At 40.1% G+C, this 21,530-nt stretch overlaps 2 protein-coding genes across 6 annotated transcripts in view; one reads left to right on the top strand and one right to left on the bottom strand.

Moving 5' to 3' along the window:
* The window catches only part of LOC143352606 (KH domain-containing, RNA-binding, signal transduction-associated protein 3), a 60,428-nt gene that overhangs the window by 6,754 nt on the left and 32,144 nt on the right, over positions 1-21,530 (bottom strand). The gene's annotated exons all lie outside the window — the stretch shown is intronic.
* Positions 1-21,530, top strand: part of Tfap-2 (transcription factor AP-2) — a 182,335-nt gene that overhangs the window by 141,432 nt on the left and 19,373 nt on the right. For all 5 annotated transcript variants that reach the window (XM_076785244.1, XM_076785243.1, XM_076785241.1 and 2 more), the window contains exon 5: positions 18,174-18,372. In XM_076785244.1, coding sequence (XP_076641359.1) covers positions 18,174-18,372 — 199 coding nt within the window. The remainder of the gene's footprint in view (positions 1-18,173; positions 18,373-21,530) is intronic.

Here is a 21,530-nt window from a genome sequence, read left to right as displayed (position 1 = left end):
GACATTGTATCGTCGGATTTCGAACAGCGAATCAGATACGCGTTCACTTAAACGCGAACGGTTTCCCGACGCTGTCTGGATAGACCCTTCTCTCCCGTTGATGCTTTAACGTTAACACTTCGGCGCTCGGTGTTTTTTCAATTAATATATACTCGTGGAAACTACTACCCTAATATACACTGGCGGAAGAAATTATAAGACACCCCATTTGATTCTCGTTATCGTGTCGATATACTTACAGATATAAACAGAAGGAAACATACAGTGACTCCCATTAATATTCCGACACTTTTCAAAAGACGATAACTTTTGACAGAAAGTTTGTTGAATAATTGCAACTGGTCAAAATTGCAGAGGGAATACTAAAAGTTGTAATCTACAGCTTTTTAATGTGACCCTATATTGACACGCATTTTGTAGATCTGTGCCAATTATTGTATGTATTGTGAAAATTTCATACAAATCGGGTGATGTGGGAAAAAACGACAGGCACTGAAATATGTAGAAACCTCCAGATTTATTCCAGTTGGAGGCCGAAAATCGTGAAAAACTTCAATTGTTGCAACCTCTTGATTTACATGCACTAGACAATACGATTTTCTTGTATTAGATCAAATGAAGAATTCCAACCCGTTTCAAGAATCTCAGTACTTCAAGTGTAATTGTTTCTCGTCTCCGGAGAGTTAAAAGTGCTAGCTCGAATTCGAATGCGTTTCTCGGCCGCAACAGTGCCGCGCAGAATCGGCTCGTCACTCTTGGAATATTCAGCCGATCGGCAACAGCAACGACAAATACATACATACATACATCGCGATCGCCGATACGACATACACGTTCCGCTTCTCGGAAGCCGGTTATACAATTACTTGCAGCTTACCTTGGCTCCTTCGTCACTACCCGACGTGCTCCAGTTTAACCGTTGCTCGAAGGTATTGGAGCGAACCGATTTTTCTTCGATCACGAATCTCGGGGAAAAAATGAAAACCGTCGTTTCTTATTTTGGAGAAATCGCGGCGGTGCCGGTCAATCGATTCGTATTAGTTAGCAACGGTTAGCAACGTCACTAATAATAATCGTTCTCACTAGACCGCGAATTTTTATGCACAATAAATATTTTATTAATTTCAAAACACAGGAGCCACACACGGACATTTATTTCTTTTCTTAGTCGTTTTAATACTCTCAGAATAACCGAAACGGTACAGTATTTACTCGATACATATCCAAAACACGGGTCTAGCCAGGGACATATATCGGACAGGAGATACTATTCTTCGATCCACGCAGAAAATAGAAAAGGACAGCGAAACCATAGAGGTCTCGGTTCATGTCCCCTCATGGGGTATACCTCGCTGCAGTGGGGACATATATAGAGTAAACAATGTATCCGTAAATTCTTTAAATGTTTTCACTGTTTTGCATTCGATCTGCTCATTTTTCTCATAAATCACTATTAGCAGTTATTAATATTGCTAATATCGAGCGACTGATTTATTAGTTATCATCAGACTGCGGATTTTATACCGTTATTATCAAAAGTAGGTTCAGTTCATAATAGTAAACAGGTAAAGAGAGTTCGCGACCATCAATACACATTATGTCTATTAAAATGATTAAAAAACGAAAGACATTTTTATCTTACGCCTGTCTGTTGAAATTGAGGCAGATAATTTTCATTTCACATAAAGGTCCACAATCTAGTAATCAATATAATGAAATATATAGAGAGAACGTAGCAAAAACCCTTCATTTCTGTTTGTTTGACCGAAAAACTAATTGGTAGCCATGTGAAAAGGGAATAAATATTTGTAGCAATATGCAGCTTCGATGAACACACTTTCTTTGTAAATGGCCATTTATTGGACACACCGTTCAGAACAGAGGAGAATCGACATTTTTAAGACATTTTGATGCAATGTTTACCTTGTCCTGAATTTGTCCACTTTAATGAGAAGTCACTACAAAATGTCTCGGGAAAATCTATCTGCCATAAACACCCACAACTCGCCAAAAAATGCTGGTAGCAAGAACCTCCGCGAATTACGCTTTTGTCTTCGATTCAAACCGACTGTAACGACTGTCTTGAAGCGAAACAATGGAAATGGCCCACGCAACTTTCATTTGCAGCTCCTTCAACGGCGTGACAGACGTGGAAGAGTTGATTTAGTGATTTCAAAGCGGATCTAATAACACGGCTGAGAGGGACTCGACGATGAACCGTTTGTCGAATTCCAGAAATAAAAAAGATTAGGGTTGAAGAAAAAGCGTCCGTTGACCTCGTTCGAATGATTAATTAGCTGTAATATCGACCAGGGGTTCGAATAATCGGCCTTCAGACGTGCCGTTGCCGGAGGACGACTGATTAACCGCAAAAACTCGTTTCCATTCCTTACGCGGCGGCGTGGCACAGGGATCTATGGATCACAGGCCCCCGCTCCCTCTTTCTCTTTTACGCGCGCGAGCGCGCGCGCATTCGGTAAATAAGAAATTATCCGGTCTTTAAATTTGCCGGCTACTTTCACGTTTAGGCGTGTCGCAACTGCATCGTAAAACGTATCGGTGCCGCTAATGAATGCATCGCGGATTAATACGGTGAAATTGTAAAATTTTTCGTCGAGCCTAATTGACAGCCGATCGACGTCCTGCGCGCTTGCCGATCAATGATCGTAACTCAGAGTTCACCGCCTTGCTGGATTCTGGATCTTTATGCTACATGAAAATGATCTGCATCGATTCTAAGAAACAAGAACCAAAGAAAATTGTCAACTATTCCTCCAATAACGTCGACAACACGAAAATAACACATTTTATTCGTATAAGCGACCACAATTCTTAATAATCGTTACTTGTAGTCTGCGAATTTTTATGCAAAATAAACATTTCTTACTTGAATCGCAACAAACTGAAGTGAAATAGAAATTAATTTTCTTTCTTATCGTGTTTAGCAGATCGAAACTAGTATAATAGTATGTTAAAATTTTTCTAATATTTTTGCTACTCAAAATTACACCTACTAATTTTTGTCATAAATGCATAAAATCCCCAGACCAGTTATTAGTTACTTGGCCATAGTTTAGTTCATTTCAGAACGGGTAAATTGATATTCACTGATCTTATGGCAGTCCGAATGAGTTACAGCGTGTAGCGGAAATGGTACGACAGGGAACGTGTTAAATAAATTGCTTCAACTTTAGGGGGTTGTTCGAGGGCCGGTAGCCAAAGTGTTAAGGACAATTCCTAACTACGTAGTGTTGCTGGCGTGTAACGATTGGGCGCGCGTTGGCTTTTTCAGCAAATCAATATCAATCGAAACGACGGAGTTGTAAGTGGTTTTTTCAAGTGTCCCGTTCGAATGGTGAGAAATCGTTACGGATGGAGAACGACCACCATCTTTGTAAGGGCTGCGAGCCTCCCAGAATCAGCCCCTAATGAAATTAGCGAGGACCATTGCAGGGTTGCCCTCGGGGCCAGGTGGGATCCCCTAACGTGGCGTTAGGGCACTAAAGACCCCCGATGTGCCGTCGCAGGGTCGAAAAGTCACACCCTTGCTCGCCGGTGGTAACCAATCAAGGTCGAGAAATAAGTGAACTGGTTCCTAACGCGGCGATTGGTTAAGTTTCCGGGGCAATGATTGCCCAGGAAATTGTGCGTGCGCGGAACTCTCTCTCTCTCTCTCTCTCTCTCTCTCTCTCTCTCTCTCTCTTCTCTTTTTCTCTTTCTGCACGTGCGAACTTCACCGAACCGGCACAAGGCTATTCGCGTTTGCAAATTGAGAGCTTTCACGCGTGCGTGTGCGAGACTACAAGTTTCGCCGTGTCACACCGGACAAACCCTCTGTGTATTTGCCAGCTGAATCGACGATGGCGATGACTATGCGGATAACTGATCCGCCCGAGTTGTCGGATTGTTTTCTTTTTTTTTTTCTTTTCGTCGATGAAGACAGAGACGAAAGAATAATTTGTTTTGCCGCCCGATGTACGAGGCGAGCGTGGAAACTTCCGAGTATGCTAATTGAAAATTTTGCTTGTGTGTGTGACAGAACTATACCGTCTTTCGAACGAAAGGATGACTCCGTGCTGAACCTGTAAAATACACTTTTGCTTTGTGCAAAATAAAAATTCGGTCGACTATAAGGAACACGAGTTAACCCTTAGCACTCGAATGGCGACTATAATTTTTTTGAATTTGATAAATTACTAAACACTTCAGTATTGTACGAGTAAATTCCACCATTTTCGTATGTATAACATGAAAAAAAAATATATATATAGAAAGGAAATATTTTAGGTCGGAAGAAATGTTTTGCTTTGGAGTTAACATAGTTTCGAGTACATCGCATGTTCCTTCATTTAATTATTTTAGTCAGACGAAAATAATGTACGGTCTTGGGTTCCTAAAATAGTTTCGTACCCATTACCATTTTTACCATTTATGCCAAGGACTTTGCTAAAGGCGACCTTCGAGTGTTACGGCCTTATTTTGACGAGAGAAATGAAGTTTTATACGCCACCGAAACTGGAAGATAAAGTTTATCGCAGTTAAAGAACAAACAAAACTGTCTTCCAATTCCTTCAATCGGTGCTGAAAATTTGCACAAACATCCGCAGACCAAGCACAATTTACGTGGACCACATCATTCCTAGTAACTCGACAGTCACTTAAGTCAATAATCACTTAACTCGTTTCGATTTTGATTGATAATCGACCGCGCGTAATGTGCAAAGGAGATCCGCAAAATAATCTACCGGAAAACGAATGGCCGGCTTGCGAAAGCAATTAAAACACGATACTACTGCTAATCCATCGAGCGCATGCACAACGTGCGCATCCCGTGAAAGATTATCTAAAAGCAAGCCTCGGGAAACAAACCGATCGATCTCGAAGTACATCTGTCGATTCAATGCAACGAAAGTTTAATTCGTATTTACATAACGTTAGAACTCAGCCTTGAAGAGACGGCCGATCGCTGACGAGCGAAACTTGATGTATGTGGAAGCGGATTAATTCGCGAAATTGATGTGTCATGAAGACAGATTTCAGAATGGTTATTAATCGCGCGGCTGTGGAACTGAGTCGTTCATTAATTAGATTTGAAAAGAGTCTATTGGCAAATGAAACGTATCGAAGTACGATGTGGTCGAACAGTTTCTGTAGCATCGATATCATTTTTAATAATGTATTAACGTGTTTCTTATTTTACATATTTTATGAATAAATACATAAAATATTTCTATACATTTCTACCGGATAATACTTACTATCGTCGCCATAAATCTCGACAAAATTTCTTTCGAAATGATTTTCAAATCTGATTGTATCATTCAGGAATTACATACATGCGAATAGTAGACGTTAGTAGTAGACATATGACTCACGATAGTTGACAAGTAAATTACTCTTCCACGAAAAATAAAATGCATATCGGAAGCACTAGAAAAGAGAACTCCGAAAAATTGAATCTTCGTAGCCTGTAATAACCTACAAAATATTGCATTTTGGATTCGATTAACGAACAAGATAAAGCCCTCCCGAAAGAATTTAAAAAACTGAAAACGACTTCGATCAAATTCCACGACATTTCGCCTTCGTTGTGTGCCGTTATTCCCGCGTCGCGATTCGATTTCGGCAAAAGGAGAAAAACCGCGAGAATGATCGTGTAAGTGGTTTCATAACGGGCTGAAAATTGTCCGGACCAGGTGATCCCGTCGGCACGCCGGATATTCCGAAATCGGTTATCGTAAATCGGATCAACGGGCGAAGTGTATTAACAGCTCTGGTCAGTGTCTTAATTACAAAGTAACGAAACCGCGGCGGCGCGGCGCGATTAATTTGCGGTTCGCGTTAGCAATATCGCGTTCCCTTCTCGCTCGCGCAGGTGGATTAATTTATCAATACACCTGTGTAATAATCGCGTTATGTAATCGGCCCATAAATCATAAATACACGCCGGTAAAGCCGGGGCCGGTAGACTCATTAAAATCATGGACACGCTGTTGCATCGGACATCGAAATGATTTCTCTAAACAGCCCTGGGCTATAGATAATAGCGGATCCTCGTGGCGCGCATCATCGTTCGCCAGTTTCTTCCAAAGGGGCGACGATTGATAAATTGAGTATCACTCCAGACTAATCGTCTCTTCTTCGCTGACTTTTCATCCGCGTTCGCGTCTAGCTACGTTTCACGGACAGATTACATTCCGCCATTTTTAACCGGGCCCGGAGGTTTTCGCTTTTAACAGATGTGTTTCCCATCCGTCTTGACGTACACTGCTGGCCAAAAATTTCTCACCGATGATACACCGTCTCGCGAATACTCTACCGTTCGAAAGCTAATATCCGTCGACACAGCTACCGAAAGTCTTCGTTCTTGCCGTTTACAAATTAACGCCATTTTATAGGTATTTACGTTTGCTGGTTTAACAAGCACGCTTCGCCACAGTGATTTGATACTCTCCGCTTGACGTGTGTACGTTTCGTACAGTTCTGCAACGCGAGCCTGTCATCGGTAGATTGCGGAAGTTCGTGCAAATTAACGTTCTGATGAATGGACCGTGGATCTTTATGCAAATCCCTGTGTGACCAAATTCGAAGAACGCGCGGCCAAGTAAACTTTCATTTCCTGCAGCATCAATTTTCTTGCGTACAGAGTACGCTAGGTTTCTGTTCAGTTTTCTTTGTCTGTTCAGAAATTAAACTGGAATTCAATGAATCTATGTTAGCGAATAAAAAATACAATAAAATTGTCATAAATTCCATGCAAGTTTATATGCACCAAACGCATAAAATTCTACAATTTTATTTTATGTTTTATTTCATATTATTGTTTCATCCTGATCATTTTCGTAATTTATTCGAACTTAGCAGCGTCCTAATTCAAGGTACCAGAGATATTTCGGTTGAATTAGGCGAATAAGACGATGCACAGTGATCTAGGTCAATGATTCAGTGATTTTTGGTATAGCTTTGAATTCGCGAAAGATAGCAAAACGAAATTTGTCTATCTAGCAATATACAATATCATATATTTTGTCATTAGATTTTCGGTTTTAACCCCAACTTTAATATACATATGGAAAGGTGAACATTTCGAAACATAAAGGGACGATTGTTTCTGGTTAAAAATATTATTTTTTAAATGTGTAAATTTCATTTTTAACGATGATGGACATTCAGGAAACAATATCAGCTTCGCATAACGCCTTCCCACTGTATCTAGCATGTAGCATGCTGTCAAGGGCAGATTCTCCTTGCAGCTTGTACTTTGGTAACTGCATATGATTATTAACACACGTTACTATTTAATGGTAGGAGAATTAGCATATCACTAGGTGCTCCAAGAACTTTGTAACTCTTACATGCAGTGCTGCTCATAATTATTCACACCTGCTTTGAACGTTCAAGAGATAAAATGTTGCACGTGAAAAATACGACAATTTTTCATGGCAAAGTGAATGGAAACCTACAATTTAACAGACTGAAATTTAACCTTTTCAAGTAATTATTTCCCACGATGTTTATCAAAGTGTCCCCCTCTGCTTTGATTATGGTTTTATAAAAGTTCTGACTATCGCCGAATCGATTCGTTGATGATTCTTGATAGCATTTTGTCATCCCAGTTTTGCAAAGTTTTGCATAATTTTTCTTTCACCATCTAACGGATTTCCTGAAATTTCACTGAAAGTCGAACTTCGTGACTGAAGCTTAAAACTAATGTAGTAAAAAGTGCAAACCATTTTTCATTAAAAAAAAATGTTTACAATAGCGTGGACTATTTATCTTTCAAAAGCGGCGTAAAGTCCCAGTCGTTGAATAATAATGAGCCACACACCGCGCGCGTAAAAACGAGTAAGAATATAATTATATAGTTGCCACGTGTGTAAATTATTTCAAGTTATCAACGCACGTTATTGCAAAATACATACAGTGAAAACCAACTTACATTGAGGCTGTACGGGAACCGATAAAAAGAAAATTATTTAAAGACTAGAATCAGTTTGCCAGCAAATTAATAACACGAATAAATCTCGCACGGCGTTAAACGCGTTCCGAATGAAACTCTCGCGCGTCCGGTGCGACACGTTCAATATAATACGGACGATTGGAAAAGCAAATAGATTATAATTATTACGTACGTCCGGCGTTTCTCAAGGTCCGACAAAAACAGAGAGGCGGAACCTTTCGTATGAGCCACCAATTATCGTTTTTAACCGCTAACGACCGGAAATGGTGGCCATACTCGAGACGCGATTACGAAATCGCGGACGCTCGAGAAAAATGAGTACATCTGTGAATCCGGTTGCTTTCACGTCTAAGCCTACGCTGTTCCCAATTAATCTTCTGTTATCTGAACAACATCTATCATGCCACGGTAGGGAACGGTGTTTCGATCTATGTCGCATCGGGACACGTGAAACAACGATGAAAGGGCACGCACTGAACCAGGAAAGGGCACACAAAAACTTTTCATGGAGTCAAGGTGATCAAGGTACTAACATGATGCTAACATGTTTAAAGTGTCTTTTTGACGAACCGAGGGAATGATGGTCCGTTTGAAACCGATTGCGAAATCGTGCAAATAGAAATTAAAAGAATGAACTTATGCTTGTATCCAATGTTTGAGCACATAGTTAAATTACGATTTAATGCATATATACAATATATAATATATCTGTTATTGAATTCATTTAAATAGTCTATCTATTAATACATAAAATTTATTCATTATGCTTATTAGAATATAGTCGGTGGCCAGTATTAAATACGAAATATTTAACAGCTGCACATCCAAATTACACATTAACACGACTATATTAAACTGTGTGATATAAACGAATGGCATGCTAATTTCCAATTGGTTGGCTCACGATACAACATAGTTTACAATGTTTACTGTCTGGAGGTATTTGTAGCCTTACACGTTTACTCGTAATTAGAATCGTAACAAAATATTAACGTTTTAAGAATTGTCAAATATATACCTACTGTATACAGAAACAAAATAAAGAAACAAATCTGCAATAAAATCGATGCAATAGATGAATTACTAATGTTGATTACATGTGGTATTTTTCGTCAGGAAACACGGTTTCGGAAAATATTAGTTTATTGCAATATTCTTGTACAAGATGCGCTTCGAACCCGTTATGACTACTTTGAGCAATCGAAACAGTTTTTCTTCAACGATAACAGTTATCGAGGAGGATCCAATCGTTTGGACACTAATAACTGTTATTTCTAACCAAAAAGTATAAAAATCGATATTTCTTAATCATTTTGTTCTTCGAATTGTTTTCTTTATAGTTTTTATGGACTATCTTAAATTTCAATAATAATCAACTTTTTATTCGTGATTTTTATCGTAGAAAATTTTAGAATAACTGTTACTTTTGGTCCCTGGTACGAATTGCTCGTAATGAACCGGTTTTTCAAAGTGGAACCATAGCGACGCCCCAGAATCGAGGGGCTCGGCGCGACATTCAAATTAAGCCCCATTATTGGCGGAGTTCCCGCTAATATGTTCTACGAAAAGTATCTGCGAAAGTATATGTTCGTGCATTCCCGGCAATTTACCGGATATTTGCCTTCTGTTCCTGAGTGGAATCAACGCCGGCTTACCTGTGCCAGATGTAGCACTTCTTTACCGACAGTGTGACCGTAGCAGCAGCGGCGGTAGTTGCTTCATTAACGGGCAACGTGTTCCGGTAGTTGTGCTCCCGTTGGCTCCTCGGCTGTTGGCTGTTTCCGCTGGAATGAAAATTACACCCCCTGCCCGAACCACGATCGCTATTAGCCGCCGCGCCGCCGATACGCGTGCAAAGGTGCTACCGGCAATCTGCAGATTCGTACGTGTTCGACGACGATACATTACACCTGACCTTCTGCTCGCCCTCTTCCTCTATGTTGGTTTTCTTCCCGCGTGTTTTACTGGATCGTTCGGCTAACAGGTGTCCGCTAATTCTCCACTCCGCTATCGTTTCTTCGTTAGTGTAATAGGTGTTGATCCTCGTATAACCGGATATCGTTCATTCACAAGAAAACTGGCACAGCTCAAAAATTTTGTAAATTATTATTCTGGGTTCCCCAGCTTTGAAGTCGCTCGAACTTTTCACAGTGAAAACGTCACAACTCTGATTCAACCTTTCAACAATTATTCGCAGGAAGAACGGTGTAACTCAAAAATTGTATTAATAAATATACGAATCTGTTGCGCACTTTATAACTAATGTACACGACAATTAACTCAGTATCTAAATAGCAACAAATTATTTTACATTTCTAAGTTGGTTGTACGCAATAAATAAATTGGCTAATTTTAGGTAATGTTCAAGTGGTTCTCCTGTAAAGTTGACTTTCCTTGACTTATGTCACTTTTCGTATGAATGAACGACATAAAGTGTTCGAACGCCCTTTAAAACAGCTTGTTTAAAATCGGACCGAACGACCTGACTTCGTTTCAGCAATTAGAAAAATTACAATCGGTAGGAATTACATGAACAAAGGCACTTTTTGAAACTTTTTTATTTGCGCCCGTAAAGAAAATTTCAATCTATGTTAGTTGCCACTTATGCCGAGAGACTTCGTGTAGTCGTTTTGCCATCGGTACGTAAAATCCGCAGTGTAGTTATGAGTTACGGTTCGCGAGCAGTCACAGTTCGCATAATAGGAGCCCAGCCGCGAGTTCAGCTGGTTAGATAATCCTGCTGTCCCTTTTTTAAAAATCCCGCCAATTTTCTCAGAGAACCGAAAATGTCTGCAGTGGCAACATTCGGTATTCAATATTTCAACGTTGACAACTTTCCCGTACATGTACGGTGTCGTCTGTATCCACCGGTGTCAAAGCAAAGTTAAAGTTTCCGAGCAGATTTATGTTCCGAAGAAACATAAAGGCGACGTGTTAATACAGTTCGAGCCGATCAGTTCGGCATGGTATATTGCGTGTTGGCATTAAATTAAGTGTTACAGCAAAGCGTGGGCAGTCAATTAAACCCTCGAATAACGATAAATCGGCGCTGCTGTTCGGCGGCCGCGGCACCGCACCGGTCCGTCGAATAAAAACCGGCGGTTTATTGACGTCAATGGATCCCAGGGAACGGGACGGGGCCCCGGGACCGTTCGACAAGTAGACTGTAGCAAGAGCCGCGCCACGACGCGACGTGGGCGAGTTTGCTTTCCATGCTCGAACAGTGTGTTACAATGCTGAGAAAGTTACGGCGAAGTAGCATTAGCGAGCGGACAGTTTGATAGTTGCTCCTCGTTGCTGCTCGTGAACGTTGAAGACCGGATGATCTTACAATATTTTCTCCCGCCGCAATTTCCCGCCTTTCATCGTGGCTGCGTGCCGCGACTCGAAAACCCGACGCGTCGCGTCGTGACGGTGTAAATCATTATTAGGCGAAGTCTATCTTCCTGTCCACAGGGGAAATTATTAGGTGTACACCGATCGGTTTGCCGCAATCTTGTAACACACTTAAACCGAGAGCCGTCTTCCAAGCTTTTCCGCAATTAGAGACGGCCGACTATGTTGCGAAACGAGCACGACATATTTATCTCATTTTGGTACCAGTAAAAAGGAACGATTGTGGTTGATCATCGATTCGTGTGCACTCACACGCAATCTCGCTTCTGGATGCGAAACTTTGCAATTTTTCTATCCTGCTAAACGATTGTCAAATTATAATTTCATGCGCAGATATTCGAATAAATTGTTCGATCTGCTCTCAAGAGGTTTTGAAAATTCTTCTGCTCGCATTGTGAAATTTTAGACAGGTTTCTGCAGGCATTTCAATCCAATCCTGTATTATACAGCTTACAGTTTCATAACTTGCGGATTTTTATGTAAAATAAAAATTTTTACACACAACGTGCACTTCTTTTTATAATGGTTTTAATGTGTTAGGAATAACACATAATTAATATTCATATTCTAGACTGCGGATTTTTATGCAAAATAAAAGTTGTCTGAACTAACTGCAAGACACAGGAGCCACATACACATGTATTTCTTTTCTTAATAATTTGAATGTGTTAGCAATAATACATACTTGATAGTCATATTCTGAACTGTGGATTTTTGTGCAAAATAAAAATTGTCTGAATTAATTGCAAGATCCAAGGGCCACGTACGCATGTATTTCTTAATCATTTGAATGGGTTACAAATAATGCGTACTTGATATTGATATTCTTGACTACGGATTTGTATGCAAATTAAAAATTGTCCGAATTAATCGCAAGTTACAGATACACATTTATTTCATTTTCGCAGTCTATTCGTAACGTTTGAACCAATAAAATTTGTTGGGGATAAGAAGAATGATGAGTATCAAATCGGGTAATTGAAATCGCAATCACTACAAGCTCTCCGTGCCTAATTATCGGTTCGCCACGCGCGCGGTAATTAGCGGGTTCACCGTGGACAAGGCGCGTTTTCACGGTTCCAGCAGTCGTGACCGTTGGCACTTTTGTTTCAACGGCGCCGGTAATATATATCCAGGTTTCGCCGGTGACAAATTATCTAGTGGCGACTTCCTAGACGTTATCTCGTCCAGGACAAGACGCCGGCGGTCCCGGGATGCCGGGCCCGTGGATGTTGCCGTGAATACACAAGCCTTTAGACGGTCCCGTTACTGCGAACGTGAGGGATGACTGAAAATCTCATTAGCCCACAAATTTCGAACACGTACGCAGAATTTACGGCCCTGAATCGTAATCATGCCGGATAAACACTCGGTCTTTCTGCTTATTCTCACCCCATTTCTTCTTCTCTTCTTTTTTTTTTTTCTTTTGCAATGCTATAGCATAAAACTTGCAATTACGCTGCATTTGATTGCAGCATGGTGACAGTAAGACACAATTTTTTAACCCCTCTGACAATAACAAAAATTTTCTGCGATATCCACCGTTGCACTTTATAATTTCATTACATACTTTTATGCCTTAAATGTAGATTAATCCGCGCAGTAAATGCCAATTTTTCAGTCCGTGTGATCGCAATGCTGGATCGCATTCAATTAAATGACAAATTTTCAATCTATATATGGCCACCGTAATACTATATGGAATTTCGTTGGGAATCATTCGCCGCCTGAAAATGTCACGTTTATTTCATGCGCGCCGGTGCCGCTGAATTAACGGATACATGCCTTCGTAATTAACTCTCGCCCGATTGACCGATAGCGAGCTCATCGATGAGTGAGACGGTTTCACAATTCGCACGGCGAAAGGTTAAAACGACTCTGGGTAATTACACGTTTTACTCGGTTACGACGAACGTGAGCCAGGCGCGCATTTCCATGAAATAAGTCAGTGCACCCATATCCAGTATGGTGTACTAGACGTTGCTCGACTCCAGATGCCGAAGACAGATAACTTTGAACGTTTGATAATAACCGAAGCACTGGTTTCATCGCCTCGCTTCTAAAATGGCATCTTCTGATATTTCGTATGAACTTTCCAAACAAATGATTTTCAGATTCTACCGGCCGCGCAAACATCCTGATTCATCTTGACCAGCTATGCACTAGGCACCGTGTAACAGTCAAATAACAATTGCGATCGAAGCAGCAGAAGCGAACAACAATGCTGTTATCGTTATCGGACTGTCGATCTTCGCGTAATAACTATAACTACACTGCGAATTTCATACTTTTATAGAAGAGACAGGTGAAATAGAAAACTGTCACGAAATTGAAACAATTTAAGGACACTGGCATATTATTCTGAATATATTAGAAATAGTAAACAAAGAAATGCATTTTATTCATTTATTTATTATTATTTTATCCATTGCAACAAACATCGTTACCCTCAAACAACGAGTGAAACTGCACTTTGCAAACGCGCCCGATGGAGTTTCGTAAAAAATCGCATTACACGAGAATACAATATTACTAAGCAATGCAAAATTTTCATTTATGATTTTTCTTCATCTTCGACGACGATCTACAGCGATTTCTCCATATATGTCGCCAAGGCCTGGATGATAAACGTCGCGGAATTATCCCCACTACCGCGAGGGTCACAAAAAGGTCGCGAGGCCTTGGACGCCAAGATGTGTAAACATAACACGGCTCGGATATGTCTCCTGAACGATACGTGACTCGTGTTGTTGACATATATCGAGAATTCACTGTAGTTATAATTCGGTCGAATTGTTTCTGGTAGATGCAAGAATTAAAGAATTTTCAAAATATGAACCCACCTAGCTTTTGCACTAGTCTTCGATCTAATTTAATAAAATAGTGAAATACCCCCTCTACTTAAAGTTCCACTTAACCAGTGAAATATCGAAAAATTGAATGTTTTGAATGCTTAAAGTATTCTATGAACTCGTTCAATGTATAAGAATCCTCGTGATCTTCTTACGAGGTATGATCGTCGTCAATGAAGCTTTTAGAATTTCTCATTACTGGTTGCAAGAATTTATCGTAGATAATATACAACTTCACCGTAGCCCGTTGCAAAAACTGTTGCAATAGCCTGATAGATCTACACGCTTCATTCAAAATTCTTCAATATCGACCGATTGTTCCGCGGCAATTTCATCTGGCTTACCGTTATGCGATTTTCTGCAGCATCGCAGCCGAGATTACAATTTATAAGCGTGGAACGAACCCGCGGTCGACCTATTTGGTTCGCGCAGAAATTTATTACCCGTTTAACCCGGCCGATCGAGGCTCCGATGTGGATTGATTCCGCTTGACAACTTGTTTGCACTCTCTTCCTCCTCCCTCTCTCAAGGAAGCTGTTTCTCCGGCTCGCGTTTCCATGAATACCAATGTTTTCTCTCTCTCTCTCTCTCCCTCTTTTACTTCAGAACATGCTACGAAATCATGTAATTCAATTATATTTCCACGGGCACCTCTACTAACCTGTTCGGGACAGTTAAGGATCGCTGCGATTGTTCTTACGTACCATGTAATTCTCACGCTATAGACGAATATGACGAGAATCAATGAAACTGGAAACTATTAACGATGATCAATTATCTTTATTATTATTTAAATTATTGCTGCCATATTTCAGTAACGAATTGGTGAATCCTCTTCAAATTTTACACACACGCGAAGGAGGGAACAAGCTCATCGTTTAACAATTACAGAATAGAAACAACGTTTCGTTTTACCAATAATGTTCAACTTACACGGCGGTGCAGCCCCGCGAGCAAGCTCGGCGCGCGATCGCGAGGCGTAGTGGTACGCGCGACGTGTATTGGTCCCGTATGCGTAATGGACGCGAATCTCGGCGACAGTTTCTGCGCCGATGAAAAACCGAACCGCGGCATTCCGACGGGGATTTTCTTTCGCGCGAATTAATAATAGATGGCCGCAAACGGGCGACCAGTTTTTCAACGAACTTTCAGTCCTCGGTATTTCCAGGCGGAAAAGTTCCCTGGAGCGGCGCAAATATCGAACGAATTCTCCCGGTCGCAGCGGTGTAACGCACAGTCAAAATTTTAGGAAAAGCTCCGGCAGAACTTTTGTTTGAGCGGATCGCGTGAATATTCATCGCTGCAACTCCAGGATATCAAGCTTCGTGTGGGGGGGGGGCGTCGATTGCAGCCGGTATTGCCGCATATTTTCGCCGAAGAATTTCGAAAGCTTATCGGCTCGAAACTCGCGGTATACGCTTCTGAAACGGCCATAAACCATAGGTGTACCTCATGATCGAACCCGACCGACGATGAAGAGTTTCATGTTATAAGTTGACGATCGATTTGCCTTGTAATAACACGGCTTTGTCCGAGCCCTGCGGCCCTATATTAAGCATTCCAGAGCCGACGATGCAATAATGCGGGACTATCGGTGCATAGAAATGAAAACAGGACGGTACGGTGAATTTAAAATATTTCGCGAAGATATTGCTCTCTGGTCACGGTTATGCACCCACACAGACATCCCCGGACCCGGAATAACGTAATTTCAGAGGAACCTTCGGTTCCGGTATTCCTCCCTGGCCAGTTCCTGAAATACTCTTTGACCTATCGCGCGAGTCGTGTACACTAATCTTAAGAGGATTATTGTATACCTTTCATCAACGGGATCGAATTAATTATAGAGCGTCTTGCGAACAAATCGCGTTTTCCGCGGATTCTCTTGTTAACGCATTCACGATTATATCATGATTTTTGGAAGTCCTTGAACAAGGATTAACATTTTGGAACCAACAATTCACCACCAGGAACGTAACCTAATCATTTCGTTTGGAGTTAAGCTTCCTTTTGGTACAGAATAATGATTGAAAATCCTATTAACGAGCTACCGTTAGATAAAAATGTTAAAATTAGTTTAGTTAACCCGTTTACTGTGATAGGCGTACGCCCAAAAAATTTGAATACGGTGCATTAGCAAATTAAATTGTTTGTTAAACTAAAGTGATTGTGCTTTAAATATCTAGAAACCTTTCGATGCTTATTTGTTCTTATCTTATCTACCGGAAGCATATTGAATTTTCAACAATTGTCAAGAGGAAATTCAAGAATCACAAACGAAGTGATTTAAAAAAATCTATTTAAAAATCCTCAACCACGGACCAACTTTCGAAAAATATAAAATAATCATCGGTAGACAGTGCGGTAAAAGATTGTTTTTTATTTGTGAATTCCTTCGAAATCCAAATAAAATTCTGTTTTGTTGTTGTCGATGTTCAGAGTGGTCAGTTTAGATTGCAGTATTCTCTCCGTAACTGTCGGAAAGATCTCTACCGTAACTGTCAAGGTGTATCAGACCGACCGTCATTTTTTTTTTGTCGAGTATAGCACGGTTCAGAGAGAACTTTCAGACGATTATAGTAAATTTTTTATTATTATTTCCAGTAAAATTGGTATGAAACAGAAAACAAAATATGGTACGTCTCTCCCGGGATTACCCTACTGCAGCAATCATTATAGCTTTAAGCTAAAAAGCAACGCAGTAAAACAGGATCGAATACACTTTCATGAAGCTTTTCTGTTATGAGTAAAATACTTGGCATTTTTATAATAGATATATTGAGAATGAAGGAGCCATTACAGAAGCTATAATGCTTGAAATTGAAGATGTATTAGAACTTTACACTGATCTAACTCGACCCGTACTATTGTGATTATGTCGAATCAGAATTCTTAATACAAATTAGATATTTTTTTTTTCGAAATATTAATTCCCAGTTAATATAAGATCTGAATACTGTAATGTCATTGCGTAACCTGTCAGTGATAACTATAGATTTTATAGGCTGTATAATTCTATGCTCGATCTTGCTCTTCGCACTTTAATACAAAAAATTTATAGCCGGTTGTGGTTGTATAACTTACTGTTCCTCGTAGTAAGTGCTAAATTGAATTTTTGTCGAATGCTGAATCAAAATCATCATCTAAAATTTCTAGACTTTGTCGAGTCTGAATACATTTTTCAAAACCTAACACTAACCTTGGAAAACTTTTAAATGAATTCTCAAAAGTATATTTTTTTACCAATTCGTCGCATTGAAGTCAAATATTGTTCACTGTTAACAGGAAATATTACCAACAATATGTGTACATTATCATTCCAGGCACGTATCTGTGTTCAATTTATGCAAAAACCCATTGTCAAGTTTACACAAACGATTCACGATTTCTTAGAACATATTTTTCAAATAAACTTGTTGGTTTGCAAAGCTTTTCATAAAATATTGAGTTACATACAGTTAAATGCTGTCGCTGAATGTCTACGAATGCTATCAAATTAAGTTTTTACACAAACTTTTCAAATACAGAAGAATAAAAAAAATCATATTTCAGATTTCATCATTATAAAACATTATCCCAAATTCAGAGCACTTACCTTCCCGTATTAGGGACACTCTAAATATGGGAAGATGGAAAATACATCAAAATACCAACAAATAATGTAGAAGCAATGAATGCAAAATTTCGAAATGTAGGATCACTGAAAACAAACCTCCCCGTATTCGGCAACTTTATCCATTTAGTTTTCTTCCTTTTGGGGCAACGGGACGTAATTAGCCATAAAATCACTGTAAAATCGAATATTAAATAATTCATCCGACAATTCTCACATTCGCCTGAATCAGTCGGTGCTAATGAAATTGCCATTCGCCTGTTAGTTTGCCAACGTTTAACAGGCGTTAATTGATCCCCGATCGATCGAACGACTACCGACTACAAACGCCGACGTGTTTTCGCTGTTGCAGACATAAAACCATCCGACAGGAGCGAGAAGGCGATGCTGAGTGGGAACGCGCAACCTTCGGACGTGTTCTGTTCGGTTCCAGGACGATTATCGTTACTAAGCAGCACCAGCAAGTACAAAGTTACGGTAGCCGAGGTACAAAGACGACTATCGCCACCGGAATGCTTAAACGCGAGTCTCCTCGGAGGAGTCTTACGGAGGTAAGATATCGGCCAAGAAACTTTGGTCCGTCTCCATTGCGCTGCTCCGGCTTCGTTTGCATAATACGATTTTATAAGGGGATTAACTCTCCTATAGTCGGGCAATGATACGCCGTTGCTTGATGGCGCGACGCGACGTAACGAAATATCGTCCCTCATTAAATCCATGGCTTTTCTATTAAAATTACCATCTCCGCTTCCACCGTTATTCGGCGCAACACTCATTTTCAGGAATTCCTCAAAAAATTTATTGACCGTCCAAGCCGCGGTTAAGCTGCAGGAAATGTTTATGTACTTCCGGTTTCTTGCAGCCTCGTGGTTTCCATTTATTCCGTTGCTAAATGTGATAGATAACTAACGTTATGGTATCGTTTCTCGGTGCTGTTCTGCTTGTTAAAATTAATTGCTAGTGGATCTCAGATTCTCTCTTTGAAGATAGGTTTTTTGAAGATCTTTTCTTAATAAAAAACGCATGTTTACTATCCAGATTGATATTGTGATAACGTTCAAGCGGGTTTCATGGGAAAATCAAGTTTTGATTTTTAAGAGGATTTTTTAGTCGGACACTACTACTCTGTGTCTGCGAAAAGATTTTGTTTGAATTTTTTAAGACGAAAGACAGTTGACTTCTTTAATTGTATACTGTCGGTCATGTCGATTAAATGTATCGATTCTTGATTCATTTTCGATTTTTGCATCTACTACGGTCTTGTTATTTAATAGACACGTGTTGGAGGTGTGTTTGAAATGGATTAAATGAATGGTTATAAAAATGTGGGAAACATAAATTTCGTAAAAACAAGGAAAGAGATATGACATTTAGTAACTTCTTTATCAGTTTTTCTTCCTGTCGTAACATGTCCCGAAACATAGTCTTCATCGTAACTCCACGAAAAAATAGGATTACAGCAGAAAGAAACTCGCCAAGACAGATTAACAGTACGTCTAGCTTGAAGAGGAGACTAGAATACAAAAGTTCCCAGGATGAACACTATAATACAACCTTACTCTCCGCCCATTAGTTCAAAGCTGGCAGGTGCAGCCAGATAATGGAAAGCACGGACCGTTAGATATTATTCATCGAGCTTCGAAAAATTGTTCACCCGACAATCCCACAGCGAGAGGATAGAGGCAGTATTTTAATGAGAAACAGTATTAATAAACGCAGTCGGTAACCCTTCCGAACATTTGTATTTACACAGAAGAATCAGAGCTGTATCATCGGTTTGAACAATCGCGGAGATAGGGGGCAGCTAGAAACTCAAGATACCGATATCCTCGGACCGTTACGCGACTCTATCTAGCTAGTTAATTAATAAACGCGCGTTCGCCTTCATTCGGCCGGCTCATACTCGAGCACAGACAGCCAGCTGATTTATGGGTTCCTCTCCTGGGAGCGGGAAGCGCTCATCTTTATCTGATTCACCATTTTACTCGGCCAGAACACTATCCGTTGCGCAATGCTTTATCACCAAAGGCGTGGATAAATCACCGCGGTAACCGGCGAATATATCTCACGCACGCGAAACCGACGCAACTTTGATACTCCTGGCTGCGCGCGATTCTTTTCGCCTGTTCCGCCGCGATACGTAACAACTATCTCTTCCAGCTCCGCTGTTTCCGATAAGCGAGATGGTCATACTAGCGGGGATCACGCTGAATCGAGTCAGTGGTGTGGTTTTTCGAGAAAGCAGCACGTTCGGAAAGTGCCACGATTTTTTAACACTACACCTACCAAGCACAAGACATATAAAAGTGAAACATCTCGTAGAAAGAAGAAGATTGAATTTACTGAAACTTTGTACGATTTTCATTATAATAAGCAGGAACCAAAAATAATTTAAATTTTCTACGATAAAAATCATTAATAAAAAGTTGATTATTATTGAAATTTAAGAGAATCTACACAAAATGTAAAGAAAAAAATTCGAAGAACAAAACGATTAAAAGAATATCGACTTTTATACTTTTTGGTTACAAATAACAGTTATTAGTATCCAAAAAATTGTGAACTGTGGGGGAGACGCACCTATAGAAAAAACAAGAACCAGTACAAAAAATTTTGTCAAAACGCGATGAAAAATCGTAAAAGAGAAACCATTGTCACTATTTGTACTGACCACTAACAAATATATTTCGTCAGAAGTTTCGAGCACTAAGAACTTTTTATACTTCCGCTACACGTAAATAATATAATACGCGTGTTCTTCGTTTTGAGATTATTTACAAATGTTAACTCTACAAAGGCACCTACACGAAATGGGAAAGGCATATAGGCAAGGAATATGGGTACCGCATCAAGTATCTGAGACCAACAAGAATATTCATCGATCAATTTGCACTTTATTGCTATCCAGATTTCGTAGAGATCCATTTCTTAGCAGATTCGATACCGGAGATAAAAAATGGATTCTTTATGATAACATAAAGCGTTCCAAGCAACGGCTTTCTGCAAATCAAACCGCAATATCAACCCCTAAACCCAGCTTATCACTTAGAAAGGTGTTACTGTGCATTTGGTGGGACTGTCGTGGCATAATTCACTTTGAGTTGTTGAAACCTGGAGAGAGTTACTGCTCAGTAGTATTGTCAGCAATTACAACGGCTGTATTCAGAACTATTGAAAAAGAGTGCATCATTAGTCCACAGAAAAGGTGTAATACTGCAAATTGTCAATGCCCGGCCCCATACAGCGAAACTCACTCAGGAAAAAATCAAAGAATTTCAAATGGGAAGTTTTACCGCACCCCCCGTACTCACCTGATATTGCTCCCTCTGACTATCATCTTTTCAGATCTCTGGAGCATTCTTTAAGAAATAAAACATTCACTTCTGTAGAAGATGTAAGGAGGCACCTTGAGTCATATTTTGCTTCACGAAACCTGGATTTCTATAAGAGGGGGATTGAAAATTTGCAGAAAATATGGCAAACTGTCTCTGATGGAGATTATATAATAAATTAAGAAATAAAAACATGAATTTACTACAAAGTTTGTTTTAGATTCCAAAATAATTGATTACTTATGGGTCCCCCTAATAGTACACTGGGTTAAGTGTCCGTAGGAGGCACGGTCGAAGGCCAGGTTAGGCGAGTGCCGCAATCGGACTTGAATACCCGAGCAAGAGCGAAAGGGACGACTGAAAAGGGAGCGCGGGAT

The sequence above is a fragment of the Halictus rubicundus genome, chromosome 3 (assembly GCF_050948215.1).
Source record: "Halictus rubicundus isolate RS-2024b chromosome 3, iyHalRubi1_principal, whole genome shotgun sequence".
In the NCBI taxonomy this organism is placed as follows: domain Eukaryota; kingdom Metazoa; phylum Arthropoda; class Insecta; order Hymenoptera; family Halictidae; genus Halictus; species Halictus rubicundus.
Note: the sequence above shows the minus strand (reverse complement) of the source record. Positions and strands in the feature narration are given on the sequence as shown.